At 46.0% G+C, this 26,376-nt stretch overlaps 1 protein-coding gene across 1 annotated transcript; it reads right to left on the bottom strand.

Annotated features, from left to right (window-relative positions):
• Positions 1-1,095: 1,095 nt before the first annotated feature.
• Positions 1,096-25,906, bottom strand: LOC115457956 (phospholipid scramblase 2-like). Its single transcript, XM_030187679.1, has 7 exons — positions 25,853-25,906; positions 20,163-20,346; positions 13,728-13,770; positions 11,350-11,570; positions 10,021-10,182; positions 7,090-7,251; positions 1,096-1,757 (listed from the first exon to the last, which is right to left on the bottom strand). Exons 2-7 carry the CDS (start codon positions 20,319-20,321, stop codon positions 1,731-1,733), a joined length of 774 nt encoding a protein of 257 aa, XP_030043539.1. The 5' UTR covers positions 20,322-20,346; positions 25,853-25,906; the 3' UTR covers positions 1,096-1,730.
• Positions 25,907-26,376: the final 470 nt, after the last annotated feature.

The raw sequence follows: 26,376 nt of genomic DNA, 5'->3' as shown, positions 1-26,376 counted from the left end.
GGGAGCCAAGTATAGGACAGTCGAGCTATTGTGACATCACTGATGAGGTTGGCTCTTAGGCATTGGTGGAATGAGGCATTATGACATCACAATATCAGAAGTGAGCCTAGTATAGGGTAATGAAGCCATTGTGACATCACTGATGAGGCTGGCTCTTAGGCATTGGTGCAATGAGGTATTATGACATCACAATATCAGCTCTGGGTACCAGAGACAAACTCTTCACTATAAAAGAGAGGAAGTTATCAATGTAGGCTACTGCTAAGATGTGTTATATATCCACTGAAATGAGACCTAGTTACTAACAACCGGGTTAACAGTAAAAGAGCGCATTGTACTAATAACCCATGTTGATAACTCCACTTTCCCCCTCCCCCCAATAGCTTAAATGTCATGCATATAAATTCAGTTCTGCCATTCATTTGCTTAAATTTATGAAACTAATTTATGGGCTTCAGGGTAATTTTCTATAGATTGCCTAATTTTATGTGCTAGGATGAAATTCTGTATCAGCAACTGTGCGCATAATTTTCATCATAAAATACTAGTGCAAGTCCGCACTTACAAGCCTAACTTTAGGTGCGAGTACGTACACTAACTCCTTACTCACACCTAACCGTTGGCACTTAGGTGCATAAATGCTAGTATTCTATAAGAGGTGCATGTAAGAATTAGGCACACCCTTGATCCACCCATACCCCTCCCAGGTTCACAGCCTCCCCCCTGTACTCTATAGATTTTGCGCACACAATTTACAGAATCCTAATTAAGGGCAGTTGCACACATCCGTTTGAATACAGAAAGTGAAAGTGCCTTGGTGCTTTGTAGCTTTTACTATATGAGACGTGGGGTAAGGAATAATATATTGTAGAGGAATATATTCGAGTTATTCCCCAAGTTTTCCACATCATCACTGTGACCCCTGACGCAGGTGCTAGTCACCGAAACACGGTCAAGGCTCATTCATTAAAGAACTGTGTTCCATTTTTAAAGGCCCGTGGTGCTTTATCTTACCACAACATCACTTTGTATTTGTTCACACCGGAGTCTGTAACGCCTCTCCGGTACTATGTAAGCCACATCGAGTCTACAAATAGGTGGGAAAATGTGGGATATAAATGTAACAAATAAAAATTAAAAAAAAATAATAATATAATGACCAACTCCTAATTCTACAAAACTTGTGCACACAGTTTTGCACTTAGCATGCAAATGACAGAATACGGTCAGTTAAATGCGCAACTTAACATAGTAACATAGTAACATAGTAGATGACGGCAGAAAAAGACCTGTACGGTCCATCTAACTTAAGAACTGGCTGCGCCAATAATTGACTTTAATTGGTGTTAAGTGATGCTAATTAGCGCTAACTTGCAATTATATGCATAGCTACCCTTAGTTGGTATTCTACAAATTGTGTGCGCAAAATCCATATGCAACTGCAAGGGGGCGTGGTCTAGGGAGGGGCATGAGCGGGTCAGGGTGTGTGTAGCACTTACACGTGTGCGTTCTAGACGACTCACAGTTATGCGCCTAACTCAACAGCTGGTATAAGGACTCACTCCTAAAGTAAGGCAGACGTATAACCTACGTGCATAATTGCTGATATAGAATTCACGCTTAGACCAGGACCCTCCCGGTGCTTAATTTTAGGTGATTCTTTGAGAATGACCCCCTTGACAATGGTATGGTTCTTCCGCTCTGTAAGGAGGGTCCACGATGTGTCCGACTCACTCATCTTCGAAGAACATAAAATCCTGGAAAAAAAGCAAACAAAAACAAAAGAGCAATGGCACTTTCATCCTATATAATAAAAAGCACCTCCAACATTCTGAAGCCAGCAGCCTTACAGTGAAGCCTGAAGCCTGAGGTGTTCGTAGGCATCATAATAGCTCCGCCTACATTCTCAGTTGATTCCAAGGCAAGGGGAGAAGCGTGTTTCCCTACTCCTCCCCCTGCCTGGGAAACAGCTGTCACTGCGCCGCTCCCTGCCACTTCAGAGCAAGTGGCAGGGAGTGGCGCAACAACCTCCCCCCCCCTGCTCGGCGCATCAACAAAGCCGTCGCGTACCTCTGCTGAGCTGACGGATCCAAAGTTCTGTTCTCGGCTGCAGGGCGTGGCTTCATGATTGAGCATCAGTGGAAGTTTCTGAGCGTGCGTCTGATGTCAGACGCACGCACATAGACTTCAACAGATGCTCAATCATGAAGCCACGCCCCGCAGCCGAGAAAGAACAGAACTTGACCACCAGGACAGTACAGTAAGGGGAAGGGAGGCCAGGACACCCTTAGGCCCACCCACCAGCCTGTCCGTTTGTCCACAACTCCAGACAATTGGGCAGGCTGGCAAAACCCGCCCGGTTGCCTGGCCGTGTCCTCAAAAAGAGGACATGTCCAGGTAAAACCGGACATATGGTAATCCTACATGGGGGCAGGCATCCCTGGCAACACTCCCTCACTGAGGTTGCAGTTCAGCCACTTCATGGCAGGTGGCGCTAAACCTGCCAGGTCAGAGGCTGAACTGCAGAGCTAAGGTAGTATAGAGAGGTTGGGCTGTTTTGTCAGTGGTGTGGGTCTTGACAGTGAGCAAGAGGTAAAAGTCCTCTAGCAGGACAAAACGGGGAGGCCACCCTGGAGTGTGGGTCTCCACAGCTTGTATGTAAGTTACCAGAACCTGATGGCTAACCTTGACTTTAAGTTTCATTAAGATCCTGATCTTGAGGTCTGGCTGGAGTCAGACCTGTGTGGTAAAACCTGGCATGTAGATGGCATGCACTGCGAGTTTAAAGGTGAGAATCATAAGCCTGTGTAAAGGTGCCTCTGAAGTAAATACACTATATTCTTTATTCACTGTACCTGCCGGATAACAGGCTTCAGTGGTTGTTTAATCAAGGACTTTTGTTTCACTTCCTCCCCCTTTGTCTGGCTGTACTTTTCTGAAGACTTCCTGCCCTAACCTGGTTCACACAATCACAGCACAAACCACATGCGTACTGTGGCTCGGTATCTTTTTTTCTCGTTCTCAGCTATTCCATTTTACCCTCGAACACTCTCTCTCTGTGTGCTTTCCACTCCTGTCTTTTCTTTATCTCTTTTCTTTGGCAGCCGATACTTCCCTACTGTTTCTTCTGTCTCCGCTTACAATCCCCCTCAATACAATAGTCTCTGTCTCCCTCCTCTCTGTATATCTACCCACGCCCTTGCATGCGCCACCTCACTTGCAGGAGCTGGTGAAAAGCAAGCAGGTTTTATTTAAAAAAAACAAGCCCAAAACAAGCAATATCAGTTAAAAAATAAGCCCAATTGTTTAAAAACATATGCTAAAACACTCTTTTCAACATTAAACATGTCGATATGTAGGAACATTCTCTTAAAACAAAAACAAGGTGCAAGATGGTGCTCCTCTCTAGAGAGTGACATGGGGACAAAAAATTCATCCCCAGGCCCATTCCCTCCCCGCAACCCAAAATACTTTCCTGTCCCCCACCCCATCCCCACAGTCAAGCAGACTTTGTAAACTCCATTCCCTCATCGCCTACACATTATCCATCCCCATCCCCTCACCATCCCCACAATTTTCTTCCCCATGTCTCCCCGCTTAACGTTGAAAGGAAGATTTTATGCACTTGCCTATAGTTTAGAAGACAAGCCCCTCCCTACCTCTCTACCCTCATCTCCCCTTACGTTCCTACCCGTAACCTCCGCTCTCAAGGCAAATCCCTCCTTTCAGTACCCTTCTCCACCACCGCCAACTCCAGGCTCCGCCCTTTCTGCCTCGCCTCACCCCATGCTTGGAATAATCTCCCTGAGCCCATACACCAGGCCCCTTCCCTGCCCATCTTCAAATCCCTGCTAAAAGCCCATCTCTTCAATGTCGCCTTTGGCACCTAACCACTACTCAAGAAATCTAGACCACCCCAACTTGTCATTTCGTCCTTTAGATTGTAAGCTCTTTTGAGCAGGGACTGCCCCTTTTTGTTAAATTTGTACAGCACTGCGTAACCCTAGTAGCACTATAGAAATGTCAAGTAGTAGTAGTAATAGTGATAATGAAACACTAATAATAATGATATAGTTCATTTCTTAACCCATGAAGAAACAGTAAATCATTGATTAAAAAATTATGATAAATAGCTGGCTAGCTTGGCTTCGCTGGCTGACTTGTTGGGCTGGCTGGTTTACTTATTTGCTGGCTGGCCTCTTCAGGGCTGGCTAGCTATCTTGCTGGGCTGGCGGGTAGGCTTGTCGCTGGCTGGCTGCCTGAGTGAGTGAGTATCCTCCTGTCCTGACCTTTGCACAAATGAATGAAATGCTAGCTGACTGGCTGTTGGCTGGCTAGCTGGAGTTTGTTATATTACTTAAAATTATTTTCCTTAAATGATTTTATTATTTGATATAAAACATTTAAGGAAAATAGTTTTATCAGTATAAATGAGTTCTTTAAATACTTTTCTCTTTAATCACAGTAAAATAATAAAAAAATATTTCTAAAATATTCTACCTGGCTGGCTGGGTTGACTAGTTTGCTGGGCTGGCTGTCTGGCTAGCTGGCTTGCTGACCTGGCTTACTTAGCTGGCTGGCGAGCTGGCTTGTTGCTGGCAGCCTGAGTGCCCTCCTGATTTATGCACAAAAAAAAAAAAACCGAACGAAATGCAAACAGTGGTGGGTGGATGACGTTTCTGGTCTGGCTGTGTCTCCGGTTGACAGTAGTTTCAGGTTTCCAGTATGTTGAGAAGAAATGGATCAACGGAATCTTAACGGAGATTGGGTGGCGAAGCCAGTAATTGAAGAGTAAAACCAATGCTGGGCGGACGTCTACAGTCTGCGCCCTGATCATGGCTGAATAGATATGGATGGGCTGCAGTGTAAATTTTAAGGGGCTTCGACGTTAGCTTCAGAACTTAGTACAAGAACAGTGCTAGGCAGACTTCTACGTCTGTGCCCTGAGAAAGGCAAGGACAAATCAAACTCGGGTATACATATAAAGTATCGCATACCGTGTAAAATGAGATTATCTTGTTGGGTAGACTGGATGGACCGTTCAGGTCTTTACCTGCCATCATTTACTATGTTACTATGTTACTCTTTGGGGTTCTACATGGAATGTTGCTACTAATTGGGATTCCAGAATCTTGTAACTCTTTAGGATTCCAGAATCTTCAGAACTTTTAGTACAAGAAGAGTGCTGGGCAGACTTCTATGGTCTGTGCCCTGAGAAAGGCAAGGACAAATCAAACTCGGGTATACATATAAAGTATCGCATACCATATAAAATGAGTTTATCTTGCTGGGCAGACTGGATGGACCGTTCAGGTCTTTACCTGCCATCATTTACTATGTTACTCTTTGGGGTTCTACATGGAATGTTGCTACTAATTGGGATTCCAGAATCTTGTAACTCTTTAGGATTCCAGAATCTTCAGAAGTTTTAGTACAAGAACAATGCTGGGCAGACTTCTACGGTCTGTGCCCTGAGAAAGGCAAGGACAAATCAAACTCAGGTATACATATAAAGTATCGCATACCGTGTAAAATGAGATTATCTTGTTGGGTAGACTGGATGGACCGTAAGGTCTTTATCTGCCATCATTTATTATGTTACTATGTTAGGTCCCCCTCTCTCTCTAACCTCCTTGCCCTCTCCCATGCAGTCCCGCAGCTGTTACTGCCTGCCCTGCAGCCTGCCTGATGTGTTTCCTGTTTCCACATTGGGCCGGGCTGTCGGTCACATCGCGTTGGGCAGCACCAAAGAGAATGAAGACTGACATATGAGTTGTCAACCTTGCTTATCTCCTGCTAGCGGGAAAAAGCAGTAAAAAAAACCAAAAAAACAAAACACAAGTTAAAAGAAAAAAAAAGCCCAAAACAAGCTACTCGCAAATTTAAAAAAAAGTAAAAAAAAAAAAAAAAGCACAAACTCGCGGGAAATAAGCGAGGTTGGCATACCTGGTTGATTGGCTTATTCTGCTGGTCAGGACCAATCAGAAGCAGGAGGTGGGAAATTAGCAGCCGCAGCCAGCATGAAACTCTCTCTCTGGGTTCCAACTTCCTCTATTGCTCACTGTCCTAGTGCCTGCCCAATTCTTAGCCTATGCTCTTCATACTGCATCTCCTGCTGCTGTCAGTGTGGGTTTTAGGAAAGTTTAGCCTCCCCAGGCTTCCTCCATGGCAGGGGCGTAGCCAGACCTTACGGTGGGAGGGGGCCAGAGCCCGAGGTTGGGGGCACATTTTGAGTGCCACCCTGCCCTGCCACCCTCCCCACTGCCTCGCCTTCCCCCCCCCACCTCCTCGCTCCCCTTTGCCAACAAATACCTTTGCTGGAGGGGTTCCACAACCCCCGCCAGCTGAAGCCTTCTTCAGCGCCGGTCTCCGGCGCAGCCGCGTTCGCTGCTCTGCTCTTCTTTTTTCTTACTTCTCCTGTCCTGTGCACGCTGACGCTCCTTTACATGAAACTGAGAAGAAGCGTCAGCATGCACAGGACAGGAGGAGCAAGAAAAAAAGAAGAGCAGGGCAGCGAACGCGGCTGCGCCGGAGAGTGGCGCTGAAGAAGGCTTCGGCTGGTGGGTGTTGGGGACCCCTGCCAGCCAAACCAGGGGCCCGGATGAAATTTGCCCCCCCCCCCCTCCGTAGCTATGCCCCTGCTCCACAGTTTGCTTATGCTTATTTGTTGTTATTTTGCGAAGCAAGGGGGTGAGGACCAGGGATGCCGAGAGAGGGGGGACAACATTCCTCGGACCTGGCCTCCAAGGAGGGCCTGGCACCGGCGATTGAGAGAGCTGCAGGCCAAGGGTCCTTCTTCTTCTCGCGTCCCACCTATGTGGAAACAGGAAGTTACTTCACAGGAAGCAAGACACGGCAGGAAGAAGGGCCTGTGGCCGGCAGAGCAGCCTCTCTCAATCGCTGCTCCGGGGGGGTGGGGGGGAGAGAGGCAGCAGGAAACAGAAGATTGTTTGCTCCAGGTCCGGCTTTGTCGCTCGGTGGCCCTGGTGAAGAAGTTGGGGTTCCAAGTGAGTAAGAGGGAGAAGGTAGGACTGTCCAGCTCAAATCCGGACACCTAGCCACTCAAAGTGGAGAGCCAAATATACTTACTATGAGGAAGCAGGCTCCCAACAGCACAGCCTTTGTCTTTACATCCAAGTCCAGAGGGAACTGGATGCCAAAGTTGGTGGCCTTTGTAAAGAGCTCCTTGGCTAAGCCGCTCCACTGCTTGCAGATCCGGCCCACTGTCTGCAACTCATCAATGGTTGTCACCTAGTAATAGAGGGACAAAGCATGTTAGAAGAGGGAGCAGCCCACTGGTTAGATGTCAAAATATTGTTCTGTCTTGTGCATAGTCTGGAACACACGGGGCCCAGATACTCAATTGGCAGTGCGTTTACTGTCCGCCGCCAGCATTAAACGCAGATAGGGCCATTTCCCCCGACCAGTGTTGAATATCTGCATTTATTTTGGCCACTAAAAAGTTAACCAGCTATACCAATATTCAGCGCCTCTTGGTTAACTTTTTAGCGATCAAAGCGGCCTGTTGTGGCCACTCAGCATAGCCGGTTTGGTGCTCGATATCCGCACCTAACCGGCTAGCTGCTGATCGGGATAATCTGCAGGAGATAATTGGTTATCTTTTTCTAAATATATATATATATATTTTTTTATTTGTACCCTGCGCTTTCCCACTCATGGCAGGCTCAATGCGGCTTAGGTACTTATTTGTACCTGGGGCAATGGAGGGTTAAGTGACTTGCCCAGAGTCACAAGGAGCTGCCTGTGCCTGAAGTGGGAATCGAACCCAGTTCCCCAGGATCAAAGTCCACCACTCTAACCACTAGGCCACTCCTCCACTCCTATCCTCAATTAGGTGCTTAAATGCTATTTAACTGGCCAGGGGCAGACTTTGGCGGGAGGGGGATCCAGAGCCAGAGGTGAGGGGGCACGTTTTGCCCCCCCCCCCCCCGCCACCACCACCACCAACTTTGACACCCCCCCCCCCCCCGCCGATGATACTCTCGACCTCCCCTCCCGCCACCAACCCACCGTCGCCTACCTTTGTTGGTGGGGGACCCCAACCCTCGGCAGCCGAGGTCCTCTTCTTCCGGCGCAAGGCTTCGTTCGGTTTCTGAGTCTCACATCTTGCACATTACGTGCAGGACGTCAGACTCAGAAACAGAACAAAGCCTTGCGCCGGAAGAAGAGGACCTCGGCTGGCGGGGGTTGGGGTCCCCCGCCAGCAAAGGTAGGCGACGGCGGGAGGGGGGGGGGTCGAGAGGGTCGTCGGCAGAGGGGTCCAGGGCCAAATCTACGGGGATCCAGGGCCAAATCTAAGGGGGCCCAGGCCCCCATGGTCTCACGTAGCTACACCACTTTAACTGGCCAGGAGACGTTCCTGGACAGCTAAATAGTTTTGACTTTCGGGGGGATAGAGAAGATTGGACACTAGGGAAATACTATCTCACTTTTTTTTTGGTAATACTTTGTATGTGACTTTTAGTCTCCCTGAACCCAGACGGCATTGTAATAAGCATCAAACTAGGAGCTATTTTCTGAGTGTGTAGGGGTGACCTCATGCTTTCAAAGCAAGGGTCATCATTCCAGTGAGGCATTTGCAATGTCCAATTGAGTGAACAGAAGTCTTAACTATGAAATATATATATAACTTAACATTCATACTCCAGGCTTCATAGTGAGGGGGTTAGGATTGACTTGGGGGCGGATGAAAGATATTTTCACTCAATGGTAAAGCAAAATATGAAAGTGCCAAACCCCTTAGAGAGAAACTGCACTGGCTCCCAATCAAGGAATGCATTATGTTCAAAATCTGTACCTTGATTCACAAAATCATTCATGGAGATGCTCTGGTTTATATGTCAGACCTCATAGATCTACCACTCAGAAACTCCAAAAAAATCATCTCGCACACTCCTAAATCTCCACTTCCCAAGCTGCAAAGGACTAAAATATAAACTGACACATGCATCCAGTTTTTCTTATATAGGCACGCAGCTATGAAAAAAATACATGACCTAATCAACTTTCGGAAATCCTTGAAGACCCACCTCTTTAACAGAACATACCATAATGATCCATCATTTGAACTTTAGTAAAGCGACGTCTCATCTGTTATTCCATTAATGTTTTCTCTATACATGTTACTTTATACACTATTTTTCCCATGTTTCTTACGTAATTACTAATTGTATATGTTTATTCAGTCAAGGTGATACCATGACTGAGCAATGTAAGCCACAGTGAGCCTGCAAGTATGTGGGAAAATGCGGGATACAAATGCAATAAATAAAATAAAAATAATTAAACGTTTAAGTGCAAACCTGGCCTCTTAAAATTACTTTTTGGTACACAAAAGACAAGAAAATGTATCGTTTTATGCAACCTGTGTTCAGGGGTGTAGTTTGGGAAGGGTGTGGACAGAGTCATTCCTGAACAGATGATCATGCAGGTTTTGTGAGGCCTTGGCAAAATACCCCCACAACGGACTTCAAGCTAAACGACCTGTCTTCCAGTTCTCCTCATGGTAGGCTGGTGAAAGGTATCAACAGAACTTGCAAAAGGATTCACATTCAACATCGTTAACCTGGCTGTCAGATTCTGCCCATGAATAAGGAAAGGATGACAATGACCAGCTCTCTGTGTCAGGGGCATAGCCAGACCTCACGGAGGAAGGGGGCCAGAGCCCGAGGTGGGAGGGCACATTTTAGTCTGCCGCCCTGACGCCTTGCCCCCCCCCCTCACCTCCTCATTGCTCCCCCCACAAAAGCATGCTCAGTTTCATGTAAAGGAGTGTGCACAGAACGTCAGCAAGAAGAGCAGGGCAGCGAACGCGGCTGCGCCGGAGACCGGCGCTGAAGAAGGCTTCAGCTGGTGGGGGTTGGGGACCCCCGCCAGCAAAGCCAGGAGCCCGGACGAAATTTGCGGGGGCCCAGGCTCCCCTGGCCCCACCTAGCTACGCCCCTGCTCTGTGTCCATTGTGGACCCCATTGCTATTCTCCTCATAGCAGCCGTGCGTACCTCAAAGTTGACATCAGCACAGCATCTACAGGTACAGCAGGGACCCACCACCTTTAGGACCGTCTCCCCAGCGGCGTTCTGAATAGAGAACTTGCCCTTACAGATGTGCCAGTTCTGGACAATGTAGCCGATGGGGACCCCAGGGGGAGACTGCACCTCCATCTGAAAACAAATTCACGAAAGACGTTATTACAACGGCACTCAGCAGAAGGATTATTATTTATTTATTTGGACTTATCTTACACCTATTTCAGTTGCAGCTCAAGGTGAGATACATTCACCGCGATTTAAGCGGGCAGGCGAGGCTTCTGTCCATTTAAATTGTCTGCCATCACCTTAGCCCCCCCCCCCCCCCCCAATATTCAGTGGCACTAAAGTGGGCAGGTCCGTGGCAGTACAGGGGGCAGCGTTAGGGAGAAGCCCAGGGTTATGCGGGTGCCGGCACCTACGTAGCTAAGCAGCCAAATTTAGGACAGCTCAAAATGTGGCCTAAATTAGGCTGTTTAGCTCTTCAGATGATAGAATTGAATATAGAGACGGCACCCGCATAACTTTTTATTTATTTATTTTTTAATTCCTCTCTCCCAAGGCCCCTCCCGCTCTTCCTCTCCCCAATGAGTACATAAGTACATAATTATTGCCATACTGGGACAGACCGAAGGTCCATCAAGCCCAGTATCCTGTTTCCAACCGTGGCCAATCCAGGCCACAAGCACCTGGCACGGTCCCAAAACAGTACAATAAATTTTATGCTGCTTATCCCAGAAATAAGCAGTGGATTTTCCCCAAGTCCATTTTAATAATGGTCTATGGACTTTTCCTTTAGGAAGCCAGCCAAACCTTTTTTAAACCCCGCTAAGCTAACTGCTTTTATCACATTCTCTGGCAACGAATTCCAGAGTTTAATTACACATTGAGTGAAGAAATATTTTCACTGATTCATTTTAAATTTACTACTTTGTAGCTTCATTACGTGCCCCCTAGTCCTAGTATTTTTAGAAAGAGTAAACAAGCGATTCACGTCTACCTGTTCCACTCCACTCATTATTTTATAGACCTCTATGATATCTCCCCTCAGCCGTCTTTTCTCCCATTAAGTAATTGCTTTAATGAAAGTTAAGTCCTCATTGTTATTTTAGGATATCAATTGTTTTAAGTAATTAAAACCATTAGATAATTAAGGTTTCTCTGTGCCGCTTCATAATATCTAATTAAAATTTGTCATGCGTGGGGATTTATGATCCGTGTGCAAACACGCACACAGCTTTGAAGAACATTGGTGGCAGCCCCCCTACCCAACCTCTGATTGGGGATTTCCCATCAACCCACCTTCTGCAGACAGCACGGGAAGCAGCACAGGCCGCATTTCAAGGGCCGGTAGATGTGGATGACCTCCCGCCCGGAATGGTCCGTGATTTGCATGTCAAAGGGTCGCAGGGGGCCACAGGTGTTCCTGGTGCAGCAGTCATTGTCCTCCTTAGCAAAGAAGATTAGCTGGCCCATGCTGTTTCGAATTTCATACTTGTTGTTGGTTTCGCAGCCAGTGAATACTGGAAACAAAAAGCATGTTAAAAATACATCAAGCAAAATAAACCCAGGGAAGGGAGGCACCACTCAGTTTTTTCCCCTAGCTATCCTGCCCTTTTTCACTGCCGTTTGCCACACCCACTATCCAACATGAAGTTCAGTGTTTTGTACAATAATGATTGCACTTATTCAGTCTTAATGTCTTGTTGGTTAAGCATTGGAAGGACAGAGGGGCACCATTGCTGGGCTGTGCTCAGGGTATTAGTTGGACTTAATCTGGCCCTGCATCACCACCTTCACATCATGACACTCAACACATATGCCATTAGCCTCACGGCACCTTTACAAATGCATCTTCCTCATTACCTTGGTGCTTAATATCCACCATGAATTACACCTACAAGTAAGTGTTGGCACACTGAGACAGACCGAAGGTCCATCAAGCCCAGCATCCCGTTTCCAACAGTGGCCAATCCAGGCCACAAGTACCTGCCAAGATCCCAAAACAGTACAATACATTTTATGCTGCTTATCCTAGAAATAAGCAGTGGATTTTCCCCAAGTCCATTTTAATAACAGCTTATGGATTTTTCTTTTAGGAAGCCATCCAAACCTCTTTTTAAACCCTGCTAAGCTAACTGCTTTTACCACATTCTCTGGCAACAAATTCCAGAGTTTAATTACACGTTGAGTGAAGAAATATTGTCTCCAATTCGTTTTAAATGTACTACTTTATAGCTTCATTGCGTGCTCCCTAGCTTAGTAAAAGGACCCCTCAGCACTGAACTTCCGGGCATTAGTATCATTATAATTACTTCCATAATCACCATCATAACCACCATGATGATCATTATCACCACCCATGCCATCATCACCCTCAGAATTCAATTCTGGTCGCCGCATCTCAAGACAGATATAGTAGAATTGGAAAAGGTGCAGCGAAGGGCGACTAAAATGATAGCGGGGATGGGACGACTTCCCTATGAAGAAAGATTAAGGAGGCTAGGGCTATTCAGCTTGGAGAAGAGACGGCTGAGGGGAGACATGATAGAGGTATATAAAATAATGAGTGGAGTGGAACAGGTGGATGTGAAGCGTCTGTTCACGCTTTCCAAAAATACTAGGACTAGGGGGCATGCGATGAAACTACAGTGTAGTAAATTTAAAACAAATCGGAGAAAATTCTTCTTCACCCAACGTATAATTAAACTCTGGAATTCGTTGCCGGAGAAAGTGGTGAAGGCGGTTAGCTTAGCAGAGTTTAAAAAGGGGTTGGACGGTTTCCTAAAGGACAAGTCCATAAACCGCTACTAAATGGACTTGGGAAAAATCCACAATTCCAAGAATAACATGTATAGAATGTGTGTACGTTTGGGAAGCTTGCTAGGTGGCCTTGGCCTGGATTGGCCGCTGTCGTGGACAGGATGCTGGGCTCGATGGACCCTTGGTCTTTTCCCAGTATGGCATTACTTATGTACTTATGTACTTATGAGCAATATGACACCTACTGCCTTGTCCACCCAACCGGAAGTGCTTTCCCTGAGCATCTTCCCTTGTCATCCTTGGGATCACCATACATAAGATAACCATCCAAACCATAATCTACACTGCCAGTACAAGTATGTCACAGGCAGTGGCATAGCTAGGAGGGGCCACAGGGGCCTGGGTCCCCCCCAAATTTGCTCTGGGGTCCCTAACCCCTGCCAGCTGAAGACTTCGTCCAGCGCTGGTCTGTGGCAGCGCCACCCCATTGCTTGCCTTGCTCCCTCCTCCCCCACATCAGGCACGTTCCTTTTAGTGAAATTGAGCAAGTTTCACTAAAAGGAGCATGCCGGACATGAGGGGAAGAGAGAGCAGTGCAGGCAATGCGGCGGCACCGGAGACCAGCACTGGGACCCCCGCAAGCCAAGATGTACAGTGGCAGCAGTGGGCGGCAGAGTGGGGGTGGCGACGAAGCAGCGACCAAAATATGCCACCACCCACCCCCCACCTTGGGCTCTGGCTACGCTCCTGGTCACAGCTACAAATCTGCTGGACAAGTATGCCACAGGTTATATTTCTCAGCTGATAGCGGACCTAGTGACCATCTTCACCAGCGGTCATCCTCTTTGAGCTGCGATTTTCCACTCATCCCAACAGAGGAGGCTTCTCGCCATCGACAATATTAAAGGATTGCCTACCTTCTAACAGCTCGACTTTTTGATGGATTAAAATTTGGTCAATCTGAAACATGAAAAAAAAAAATAAAATAAGGCTGACTGAAGTGTATAAGAGCAGAAGATGTTTGATTTGACAAGATAGAGTTACAGCTGAAATCACTTTCTTGGCGCTTTTTCTGATGGCATGTGCAATTTTTCCAAAAGACAATCGCTCTTATTTTCGATATTATCTGCCTATATATTTCACCTCTGCTTTCACCCTTTTCATATGTATTATGTTGACGTCGTATGTATCATACTATTACATACTATATCCTGTTATTTGACTACATTTACTATTGTTAATTGTCTGTTGCCCTATGTTTGGCTTATTCTTGCAGTAAACGGCCTTGAGTGAATTTCTTCAAAAAGGTGGTTAAAAAAATCCTATTAAATAATTACAATTGAATGCAGTAAAGAGAGAGATTAAATAGGCGCATACTGAAAGTGCAAAACCCCTAAGAGTGGGAGGCGAGGATAGTGCTGGGCAGACTTATACGGTCTGTGCCAGAGCCAGTGGTGGGAGGCGGGGCTGGTGGTTGGGAGGCGGGGATAGTGCTGGGCAGACTTATACGGTCTGTGCCAGAGCCAGTGGTGGGAGGCGGGGCTGGTGGTTGGGAGGCGGGGATAGTGCTGGGCAGACTTATACGGTCTGTGCCAGAGCAGGTGGTGGGAGGCGGGGAGGGTGGTTGGGAGGCAGGGATAGTGCTGGGCAGACTTATACGGTCTGTGCCAGAGCCAGTGGTGGGAGGCGGGGCTGGTGGTTGGGAGGCGGGGATAGTGCTGGGCAGACTTATACGGTCTGTGCCAGAGCCAGTGGTGGGAGGCGGGGCTGGTGGTTGGGAGGCGGGGATAGTGCTGGGCAGACTTATACGGTCTGTGCCAGAGCCGGTGGTGGGAGGCAGGGATAGTGCTGGACAGACTTATACGGTCTGTGCCCTGAAGAGGACAGGTACAAATCAAAGTAGGGTATACACAAAAAGTAGCACATATGAGTTTGTCTTGTTGGGCAGACTGGATGGACCATGCAGGTCTTTTTCTGCCGTCATTTACTATGTTACTATGTATGTTACTATGTAAGAGAAAAATTACACTGGCTGCCTCTCAAAGAACGCATCACATTCACGGTCTGCACTCTAGTTCATAAAATCATTCACGGAGACGCCCCGGCCTATATGTCAGAACTTATCGACCCGCCACCCAGGAACGCTAAAAGATCAGTGCGCACATTCCTTAATCTTCACTTCCCCAACTGTAGAGGACTAAAATACAATGTAACACATGCGTCCAGCTTTTCCTACATGAGCACGCAGTTGTGGAATGCACTGCCACTGAACTTAAAAACCAATTTACGAATGGACTAACTTTCGTAAATCCCTGAAGACCTATCTCTTCAACAAGGCATACAACAATGATCAATAACTGAAATTGTAACACATCACCACTCCATCTTATATTCTGTATGTTCTCTTACATTATCTGCCTGCTTAATTCCATTATGTCAACCATGCTCTCTATGGAATACCAATTGTATCTTTTACTCTGGAATGGCGAATGCTATGACGGAACATTGTAAGCCACAATGAGCCTGCAAATAGGTGGGAAAATGTGGGATACAAATGCACCAAATAAATAAATAAGGACAGATTTCAACCCTAGGCAAACAGTGATGTGGCTGGAAGTCAAATGTGCCTTTCTAGCAGTTACAGGAGGCACATTCTGCACTCCTGCTCCAGTTTATTTATATTATTTATTTGCGAGAATTAAATATACCGCCATTCAGTGGCGTAGGAAGGGGGGCGGTCCGCCCCGGGTGCACGCCGCTGGGGGGGGTGTCGGCTCCGCTGGTTCCCTGCTCCCTCTGCCCCGGAACAGGTTACTTCCTGTTCCGGGGCAGAGACAGCAGGGAACCAGCGGAGCCGACGCAGCTCCCAGCGACATGTACTCGGGGCGGTTCGGCCCTCCCGCCCATCCCTCGTCGCTTTCCCTCATAAGTACGCACTCGGGGGGGGGATGCCCTCTGGAGGGGAGAGGGTGCACCGTGCTGCATCCGGTGGGGGGGGGGGGGGGGGGCGCAGCGGCGACCTGCCCCGGGTGTCAGCTGCCCTCGCTAAGGCACTGCCGCCATTCAGATTCCATCATGGGAGTATATTTATTAAAATGTACTCACTGAACAAACAATCAACCTAATATACATACAATTAAACTCACAAGATCTAAAATATGGGATGGGGACGTAATAGCACAACAGTAATAAAACCTAATAAAACAATATTGCAGAACACAAGAAGGAAAAAGAAAGGCTCAATAATCAAACAAAATCTAAAAATTACAAATCCAGAAAATCTGCAAAAGCCTGTCTAAAATGCCAACTTTTCACTCAAGTTTAAAATTGTATGTGTATTGAAAGTAAATTTGGTAAAATATGTATTTTATGATCCAGTACATTTAACCTCTTTCTTAGATTCGAAGATTGTGGTGACTCCAGTCATGCAACCAGTAGTAATATCTTCGTCTACTCCGTAGTTAATAATAAATTGTCTGAGTTTTTGTTCTATTTGCTTAATTTAGTAAATGCATTTATATTTCCTAGAATAACCTTGTTGTTCTTCGTAATTGTGGGCTAGAGATCGGAAAGATTATACATTTCCTGTTATATTAGAGGAATGATGTTAATATTTTCATTCTTTCTTTTTTGAAACTTTTTTGTATCGAGAATATTCTTGATTTAATTTGTGAAAATATAAAAATTAAAAAATAAATAAAAAAGTTACAAATTTTATAAGAGAGGGTTCAAGACAAATATCAGCCGGCAACAAAGTCCAAAGTCTAGGAGCCATACAAGAGGAGGCTGAATCCCAAGACGAAGCCAAAATCAATTTGCCGTGGAATGAGTTACCAAAATATATTAGATCAGAATCCTCTTTTTTGAATTTCAAATCCTGTTTAAAAACAAACTTTTATGTCAGTGAACTCATGAATTCTCCTACAGTTGGTAGGTCTGTCCCTATACCGTGTCCTTTAAACCTTCTTTATCCACTAAAACCTGCAACATTAATAGTGACATTTGGACTACAACCTGATAGAGACTGGATATTGAAAACCAATTCTTCCACCATAGAGAAGAGCTTTTTCTGAATTGTAAGACTGGAATATTTCCGGATGTAGCTGTGAGGGGCATTTTCGAAAGAAACGTCCAAGTTGGGATTTGGACGTCCTTGTAAAACAGCGAAATCCAGGGGTGGGGAAACCCGTATTTTCAAAACAAGACGGACGTCCATCTTTCATTTCATAAATACCGTCAGAGACGTCCAAATCCTTACATTTGGACATCCCTACATTTGGACGTCCCTAGACATGGATGTTTCTGACTTTTGGCGATTTTTGAAACCAACGACGTCCGTGTCAAAAACGTCCTAATGCAAGCCATTTGGGCGTGGGAGGAGCCAGCATTTGTAGTGCACTGGTCCCCCCTGACATGCCAAGACACCAACTGGGCACCCTAGGTTGGCCCTCAGGCATTGGTGCAATGAGACATTATGACATCACAATCTCAGCTCTGGTTACCAGAGACTGAAAATTTTCAGCTAAAGGGGGAAGTTATCAACGTGGTCTACTGTTAAGACGGGTTATATATCCACTGACGTGTGCCATGTATCTACCATACATGAGCCTCATTCTACCACAATATCACCTCGTATTTGTTCATACCGGAACCAGCTAACGCCGTTTTCGGTACTCTTTAAACCATATTGAGCCTGCAAAAAGGTGGGAAAATGTGGGATACAAATGTAACAAATAAATAAATGTTAGCCCAGGGCCCATTTTATACAGTGAGACCTAGTTACTAATAACTGAGGTTAACCGTAAAATAACACATCTTAACAATAGCCCACTTTGATAGCTTCCCCCTTAATCAAAGAAAAAGAAATGTCTCTAGAAATTGAAATCACTGCTCTATGTAATAAAAGGGAACTTTACAAGTTGTATGGTTCCACCGAGATATTCTATTGACTGTATGTAGGATGTTATGAGTATGTTGAGTTGTTTACCTTAGTTATAACAATAAATAAAACTTAAGGTAAAAAAAAACAAAACAAAAAAAAAATAAAAGTGAGCCAAGTATAGGACAATCAATCTATTGTGACATCACTGATGAGTTTGGCCCTCAGGCATTGGTGGAATGAGGCATTATGACATCACATTATGACATCACAATCTCAGCTCTGGTTACCAGAGACTGAAACTTTTCAAGCTAAAGGGGAAGGTCCCATTTTATACAGTGAGACCTAGTTACTAATAACTGAGGTTAACCGTAAAATAACATATCTTAACAATAGCCCACGTTGATAACTTCCCCCTTAATCAAAGAAAAAGAAATGTCTCTAGAAATTGAAATCACTGCTCTATGTAATAAAAGTGAGCCCACAGGTGCGAGCATTTTGGCAGCGGGTTCGAGGGTTTCTGATCAGGTTAGGGCATAAAGTTCAGGGAACAGAGGGACAGTTTTTGCTAGACCAACCAAGGGCTTTTGCTTCGTTGAGCGCTCCTGCAACTCTGTTATGTAGAAAGCTGAGTTTGGTGGCTCGAAAGTGTATACTGCAATATTGGACCTCTCCGGAGGCGCCTGCCTACTGGCATTGGCGTAATCAGGTGCACCTTTTAGCTTCTTGGGAGGCTGGAGATTCGAAATCATCGCCTAAGCGTAGGAAGACATTCCTCGGGATATGGATGCCATATATTCAAATTCTTAGCCCAAGGGGACGAAGTTTGCTTATCAATGCATGTTAAGGATGGTATGGATGGGAAAAAGTACATGTTTATGGATGAGGAGTAGGGAGAGGGAGGGGTCGGGCTTGTACTCTTAGTCTAGTCCCTGGATACATTTCCAAGTTTTATAGAATGTGAGCAACCCAGGCATACTGAGTTATTGGGTTTAGAAGTGGGGGGGGGGGGGGGGGGGAGGTGGATTGGGTTGGATGGTAGGGGGAGTGAAGGGACATATACACGTTATCTTATTGCTTGTATGTTGGGTAAATAGAGCATGTTGAGTTGTTTACCATTGATGTTGTCAATAAATATATTTAAATAAAAAAAAAAAAATTAAAAACAATATAACAATAAATAAAAGTGAGCCAAGTATAGGACAATCAATCTATTGTGACATCACTGATGAGTTTGGCCCTCAGGCATTGGTGGAATGAGGCATTATGACATCACATTATGACATCACAATCTCAGCTCTGGTTACCAGAGACTGAAATTTTTCAAGCTAAATGGGGAAGGTCCCATTTTATACAGTGAGACCTAGTTACTAATAACTGAGGTTAACCGTAAAATAACACATCTTAACAATAGCCCACTTTGATAACTTCCCCCTTAATCAAAGAAAAAGAAATGTCTCTTCCTGGATTTGGGCTTCAGCTGAATCATCTTCACATTAGACTGCTGGTTTTTACAACTTCATGTGCCCTCCTACAATATAGGCTATGTCTTTCTCCTGACTTTTAACAACACAGTGGTCTAAGTCTTTCTCCTTTTAACACCACACACTTTCCTAATATTGCAGTGTATTGGTATAGTCTTTCATTAGCTTCTGTGGAGTCATGTTGAATGATGATGGCATGGAGTGCTATCTCGTGGCCATTTGGGGTATCTGTGAAATTGAGCAGTTGTCAAGAGCCTAGTTTCTAGTAATTAGGCATGAAAGTCACAATAAAAATCTAACATTATTGGCATTATGTAAGCCACATTGAGCCTGCAAATAGGTGGGAAAATGTGGGATAAAAATGTAACAAATAATAAAAAAAAATCAATAAATCACTGCTATATGGAATAAAAGTGAGCCAAGTATAGGGCAGTCAAGCCATTGTAACATCACCGATGAGGTTGACTTTAAGCATTGGTGGAATGAGGCATTATGACATCACAGAAAAATATTATACCGAATGTTCTCTTGCTAATGTTCTATTACCCTATCAGTTTCCCGTTGTCTCTTTCCACTGTTCCATTGTTCTTTTCCTTTGTCCTATTCCCTAACGATACTGTGACTTTGTCTTCACATAACTCTCACAATGTAATCCATAACTGAGTTGTAACAAATTGTACTTCCATCATTTACAATGTATTGTAAGCCACACTGAGCCCGCAAATAGGTGGGAAAATGTGGGATACAAATGCAATAAATAAATAAATAAAAATCACAATATCAGCTCTGGTTACTGGAGAAGTTATCAATGTGAGCTAGTGTTAAGAGGGGTTATTTTACTGTTAATCCCAGTTATTAATAACTAGGTCCCATTGCATAAAATGAGACCCTGTGCTAAAATAGTATGACTTGGGGTAAAATAACCCATCTTAATGGTAGCCCACATTGACAACGTCCTCCCTTGTGTGATACCTGGAAGAATAGCACACCTGCGTGAGATATTCCAGCCCTGGAGGGATACCCATGATGGGAGGCACATACGGCATGATGACAGTGTGTGGATCCAGCATCACGGGTGGCTGGGGCTGCTGCTGTTGCAACTGGCCTGCTGAGTCAGAGGGATGGGAATGGTCCAACTTCTCCATCATGTACTCCTCAGTGGAAAACAAGGTTCTGAAAATTAAAACAAAGACAGAAAAAACGTATGTGCAGGACGTCAGACTCACAGAAACAGAAGCCTGCGCGGCCGCGTTGCTTATCTGCAAGGACAGACTTCTACATTACTACTACTACTACTTATCACTTCTATAGCGCTACAAGGCATACGCAGTGCTGTACACCACACACAAAAAAGACAGCCCCTGCTCAAAGAGCTTACAATCTAGATAAGACAGGCAGACAGACAGAACAATTAAGGGTAAGGGAATAAAGAGGTGAGGATAAAAAGGACAGGGCAAGTGAGCAGTGGTTAGGAGTCAAAAGCAGTGGTAAAGAGGTGGGCTTTGAGTTTGGACTTGAAAACGGCCAAAGAGGGGACTAGACTTACAGGCTCAGGAAGTCTATTCCAGGCGTGAGGAGCAGCAAGATAAAAGGAATGGAGTCTGGAATTAGCAGTAGAGGAGAAGGGGTCAGATAAGAGAGATTTATCTACAGAACCGAGTGAGAGGCGCTCTCATGTCAGTGCAGGGGGCCCAGCACAGAGGGGGAGGGAGTGGCGGTGAGGAGGGTAGCTGGACATGGGGGGAGGGCAGGGGAGAGAGCAGGGTTGCTGGACATGGATCGATGGAGGGGAGGGGAGGGCAGGGGAGAGAGGAGGGTTGGTGGACGGGGGGGGGGAGGGGAGGAGGCCAAGGGAAAGAGGAGGGTTGCTGGATATGGGGAGAGGGAAGGGGAGAGAGCATGGTTGGTGGACGGGGGAGGCCAGGGGATACAGGAGGGCAGGGGAGAGAGCACGGCTGCTGGACATGGATCAGGGGAGGGGAGGGCAGGGGAGAGAGGAGGTTTGCTGGACATGGATGGATGGAGGTGAGAATTATTACATTTTGCAAAACACAAATCTAACCCGTTTTAACGGGCTTAATGGCTAGTATATATATATATGGCTAGTATATATATATATATATATATATATATATATAAGCTGCTTCCATGGAAAGGACTAGACACTGGGGAGCTGTGAAACTGGTAAATGCTGAGACCCTGAAAGAGATAGGAGGTAGGTTCCAATCTGCATGAAAGGAACACAGAACAGAAGCACAAGAGAGACAGTGAGAAGTGTGGGCACAGAAAACCTATTCACCCTCCAAACAGAGGGCGTCTTTTCCTAAGGCGTGCTCACGTTTTTAGCACGCACTAAAATTGTGGGAGCGCTAAATGTTAGAGACGCCCATAGGAATGCATTGCCATCTCTAACGTTTAGTGTGCCCCAAAAACGTGAGCGCGCCTTAGTAAAAGACCTTCAGAGTGAGTGACGTACAGGGTTTATACTATGCCAATGTGAAGGACTGATAAAGAGCAGGGCTGCCGAGAGGGGTGGGCAGGGGGAACAAAATTCCCCGGGCCTCCAAGGTGGGCCCCGGCGCCGGGGTCAGGCCGCCAGCGCTGCAGTCCCCTGTCTCACCTGTCTGTCTCCTTGGCTCCGGGCCCCCCGCATTCAAAGCGACAGTCCGCAGATCTCCTCTCTTCTGGCCTTCCCTCCCTGTGTCCCGCCCTCGCGGAGACCGGAAGTTACATCAGACAAGGGTGGGACACAGGGAGGGAAGGCCAGAAGAGAGGAGATCTGCAGACTGTCGCTTCGAATGCAGGGGGCCCCGGCGCCGTGGAGGCAGGCAGGTGAGACCGGGGTCTGCAGCGGCGGGGGGAGCGACAGAGGGCGGCAGCAGTGAGGGGGCAGAGGCGGGGCGCCCTTGCCCCGGGGGCCTGGCCTAGGCTCTCGGCGGCCCTGATAAAGAGAACAGCTCTAAACACGTTGAAAGGGGAAGAAATGTTACTTGTGGAGGAGAAAGGCATGCAGTATCCATCCAGACTGCAAGGAGGTGCGAAAGATGCATGAGACCGGAGGAGACATATGTCCTAAATCCACCCAGGCTTTCTGATACTTTTTGAAACTCACTTCGTTCTTAGGGACTATCCAGCTTATAATTGAAAAAGAAAAACGCCTATATTGCGACCCAAATCAGGAGATAGACGTTTATCTCACAAAAACGAATAAAGCGGTATAATCGAAAGCCGAATTTGGACGTTTTCAACTGCACTCCGTCGCGGATGCGGACAAAGTTGATGGGGGCGTGTCGAAGGCGTGGTGAAGGCGTAACTGGGGCGTGGTTATCGGGCGATCAGAGATAGACGCCTTTCGCCGATAATGGAAGAAAAATATGCGTTTTTAGCGAGAAATTAGGGCACTTTTCCTGGACCCTGTTTTTCCACGAATAAGGCCCCAAAAAGTGCCCTAAATGACCAGATGACCACTGGAGGGAATCGGGGATGACCTCCCCTGACTCCCCCAGTGGTCAGAAACCTCCTCCCACCACAAAAATATGCTGTTTCACAACTTTTTATGTTCACCCTCAAATGTCATACCCACCTCCCTGGCAGCAGTATGCAGGTCACTGGAGCAGTTATTAGGGGGTGCAGTGGACTTCAGGCAGGTGGACCCAGGCCCATCCCCCCTCCACCTGTTACACTTGTGCTGGTAAATGGGAGCCCTCCAAACCCCCCCCCAAACCCACTGTACCCACATGTAGGTGCCCCCCTTCACCCCTTAGGGCTATAGTAATGGTGTAGACTTGTGGGCAGTGGGTTTTGAGGGGGATTTGGGGGGCTCAACACACAAGGGAAGGGTGCTATGCACCTGGGAGCTCTTTTACCTTTTTTTTTTTTTTTGTAAAAGTGCCCCCTAGGGTGCCCGGTTGGTTTCCTGGCATGTGAGGGGGACCAGTGCACTACGAATCCTGGCCCCTCCCACGAACAAATGCCTTGGATTTATTCGTTTTTGAGCAGGGCGCTTTCATTTTCCATTATCACTGAAAAACAAAAACGCCCAGCTCACAAATTGTCGAATAAAACATGGACGTCTATTTTTTTCGAAAATACGGTTCGGTCCGCCCCTTCACTGACCCGTTCTCGGAGATAAACGCCCATGGACATAGACGTTTTTGTTCAATTATGCCCCTCTATGTGTCTCATTGTTTTCTCATCCCTTCTACTGTTTATATTTTTACATTTTTGTAGAACCCAATAAATGGGACTTTGATTAGAACTCAGTACGGCCTCCCTGCTACCTTTCATTCATATTAATTCGCTATGCTTGTCTCACAATAACCTCCACTCCCCACCCCCATATTGAAGCCCGCCATTAGGGGACGCTTTTACCGTCTGTGTACGTTTGGGGGAAAGTTAAGAAGATTTCGGTATTTTTGCCACAGACCCTACTGCTTGGGGCATCCGAGAGGTCTGCTACAGTCACACAAAAAGTAAATACTACATCTGGATCTTTCTAGATTGAGACCCCCAGCCACCTAGTCTGAAAAACCTCTCTGTTTAATATTTTTTCCAATAAAAATAAATGTAACGTGTTTACCAAAACACTGGGAGATGTCCAGTACCCACGGTGTAACGTATCAATCAAAAGTGGACGTTGAGAAGTTTTTCAGCAGAGAAGAGTGAATCCCCAAGTGCTATTTTGATACTAAACTTTTCGAGTCTCTGTCAATCGGGCTTTGATAAGAACCATCTTCACTCCCCCATTAATAAACTGGTTTGACAAGAAACAACTTCATTTATTAACGCACCTTGGTTTGTGGCTTTTAATTCCACCTCCCCCCCCCCCCCCCCCCCCACTTCCATGGCAGATCTTTAATGTCTTCAGGGTTAGAAAACACCGGAAAACAAGAGAGAGGCTGTGAGAAGGATAATCTCAAGCCCCCAGTAAAATAGCCATTTCAATCATTTCACAGCATCAGTCAAACAGTTCTCCTGTGTGCGAGTGAAGCCTGGAGTCTCTCGCTTATCTCAAACCGTAAAGAACGGGGCAGGGCGCCTAAAGTCAAGTTCTCCAAACACTCGGCGTCCAGGCAACAATTCCCCTAACAACACCTATGTTGTAAATCTTCTAGGCCAGAACTGCCAGGGCTCACATGTTACAAACCCTACCTATGAAAGGCAGCGGGATAAATATTTCACTGGCTCCCGGAGCCCCACTAGACCTCCTTCTACTACTACTACTTATCATTTCTATAGCGCTACTAGACGTACGCAGTGCTGTACACTTGAACATGAAGAGACAGTCCCTGCTCGACAGAGCTTACAATCTAATTAGGACAGACAAACAGGACAAATAAGGGATAAGGACAAAGAGTAGCAAGATTCTGTGCAGAATCCCAAAGAGTAGCAAGATTCCGGAATCCCAAAGACTACTACTACTAGTACTACTACTTATCATTTCTATAGCACTACTAGACATACGCAGCGCTGTACACTTGAACATGAAGAGACAGTCCCTGCTCGACAGAGCTTACAATCTAATTAGGACAGACAAACAAGGGATAAGGACAAAGAGTAGAAAGATTCTGTGCGGAATCCCAAAGAGTAGCAAGATTCCGGAAAAGACTACTACTACTACTTATCATTTCTATAGCACTACTAGACGTTCGCAATGCTGTACACTTGAACATGAAGAGACAGTCCCTGCTCGACAGAGCTTACAATTTAATTAGGACAGACAAACAGGACAAATAAGGGATAAGGGCAAAGACTAGCAAGATTCTGTGCAGAATCCCAAAGAGTAGGAAGATTCCAGGATCCCAAAATCTACTACTACTACTACTTATCATTTCTATAATGCTACTAGACGTACGCAGCACTGTACACTGGACATGAAGAGGCAGTGCCTGCTCGACAGAGCTTACAATCTATTTAGGGCAGACAAACAGGACAAATAAGGGATAAGGAAATTACTAAATTGGGAATGATAAAATAAGGGTACTGAACAAGTGAGTAAGGGTTAGGAGTTAAAAGCAGCATCAAAAAGGTGGGCTTTTAGCCTAGATTTGAAGACGGCCAGAGATGGAGCTTGACGTACCGGCTCAGGAAGTCTATTCCAGGCATATGATGCAGCAAGATAAAAGGAACGGAGTCTGGAGTTAGCGGTGTAGAAGGGTGCAGATAAGAGAGATTTACCCAGTGAACGGAGGAGTTCCCGGGGGAGTAATGTAGGGAGAGATGAAAGTGGAGAGGTACTGAGGAGCTGCAGAGTGAATGCACTTGTAATAAGAGGAGTTTGAACTGTATACCGAAACAGATAGGGAGCCAGTGAAGTGACTTGAGGAGAGGGCAGACAAGGCTTGCTGTAGATCCCCAGCAGACTACCTTACTCTCCATCACACGCACCAAATCCAGACCCTCACCAAATCCAGAGTAATGGACAGTGCAAAAATAAGGATCATTGCGTACTTTTGCCACACCCCAAAGACCAGAGTCAAAGCCCTAAAACATATACCACCGCAGACAACAGCCCAGTTATTCTACCCTATGTCCCCTGATAAGGGACCACAAATTAGAAAACTGCAGAGAATAACTGAATAGGAAACCCCTAAAAATCCTGGAAAGCGCCTTTGAGTTTGAATCTAAAAGAGCAGCATTAGACAGAAAGAGAGGGGGGAAAAAAACCAGTTTCTTTTACCTGGAGTGGCGGTCCGTATGCAGTGCTCCGCAGATTTTTTCTCTCTTCCTTTCAGGTGACTTGTAAGTCAAAGTGAAACCTAACAGTGCAAGGAAACTGGATGCCCGCTTATTTCCTGTTGCAGAGAATGAATTTATTGTTTTTAACCCTTACCTCACTAAGGGGGTCTTTTACTAAACGTCTACAAAATCCCGAGTGGTTTAGAACGAGTAAAAGTAAATCGATTTTTTTTTTTACTCGTTCCAAAAGTGCCAAGACTAGGGGACACTCGAGGAAGTTACATGGAAATACGTTTAAAACAAATAGGAGGAAATATTTTTTCATTCAACGGATAGTTCAGTTCTGGAACTCTTCGCCGGAGGATGTGTTAACAGCGGTTAGCGTATCTGGGTTTAAAAAAAGGTTTGGACAAGTTCCTGGAGGAAAAGTCCATAATCTGCTATTCAGACAGACACGGGGAAAGCAACTGCTTGCCCTGGGATTTGTAGTATGGAGTGATGCTACTCTGTGTGTCAGGTGTTCAG

The sequence above is a fragment of the Microcaecilia unicolor genome, chromosome 14, assembly GCF_901765095.1.
Source record: "Microcaecilia unicolor chromosome 14, aMicUni1.1, whole genome shotgun sequence".
NCBI lineage: Eukaryota > Metazoa > Chordata > Amphibia > Gymnophiona > Siphonopidae > Microcaecilia > Microcaecilia unicolor.
This window is presented reverse-complemented; position numbering and strand designations above follow the sequence as displayed.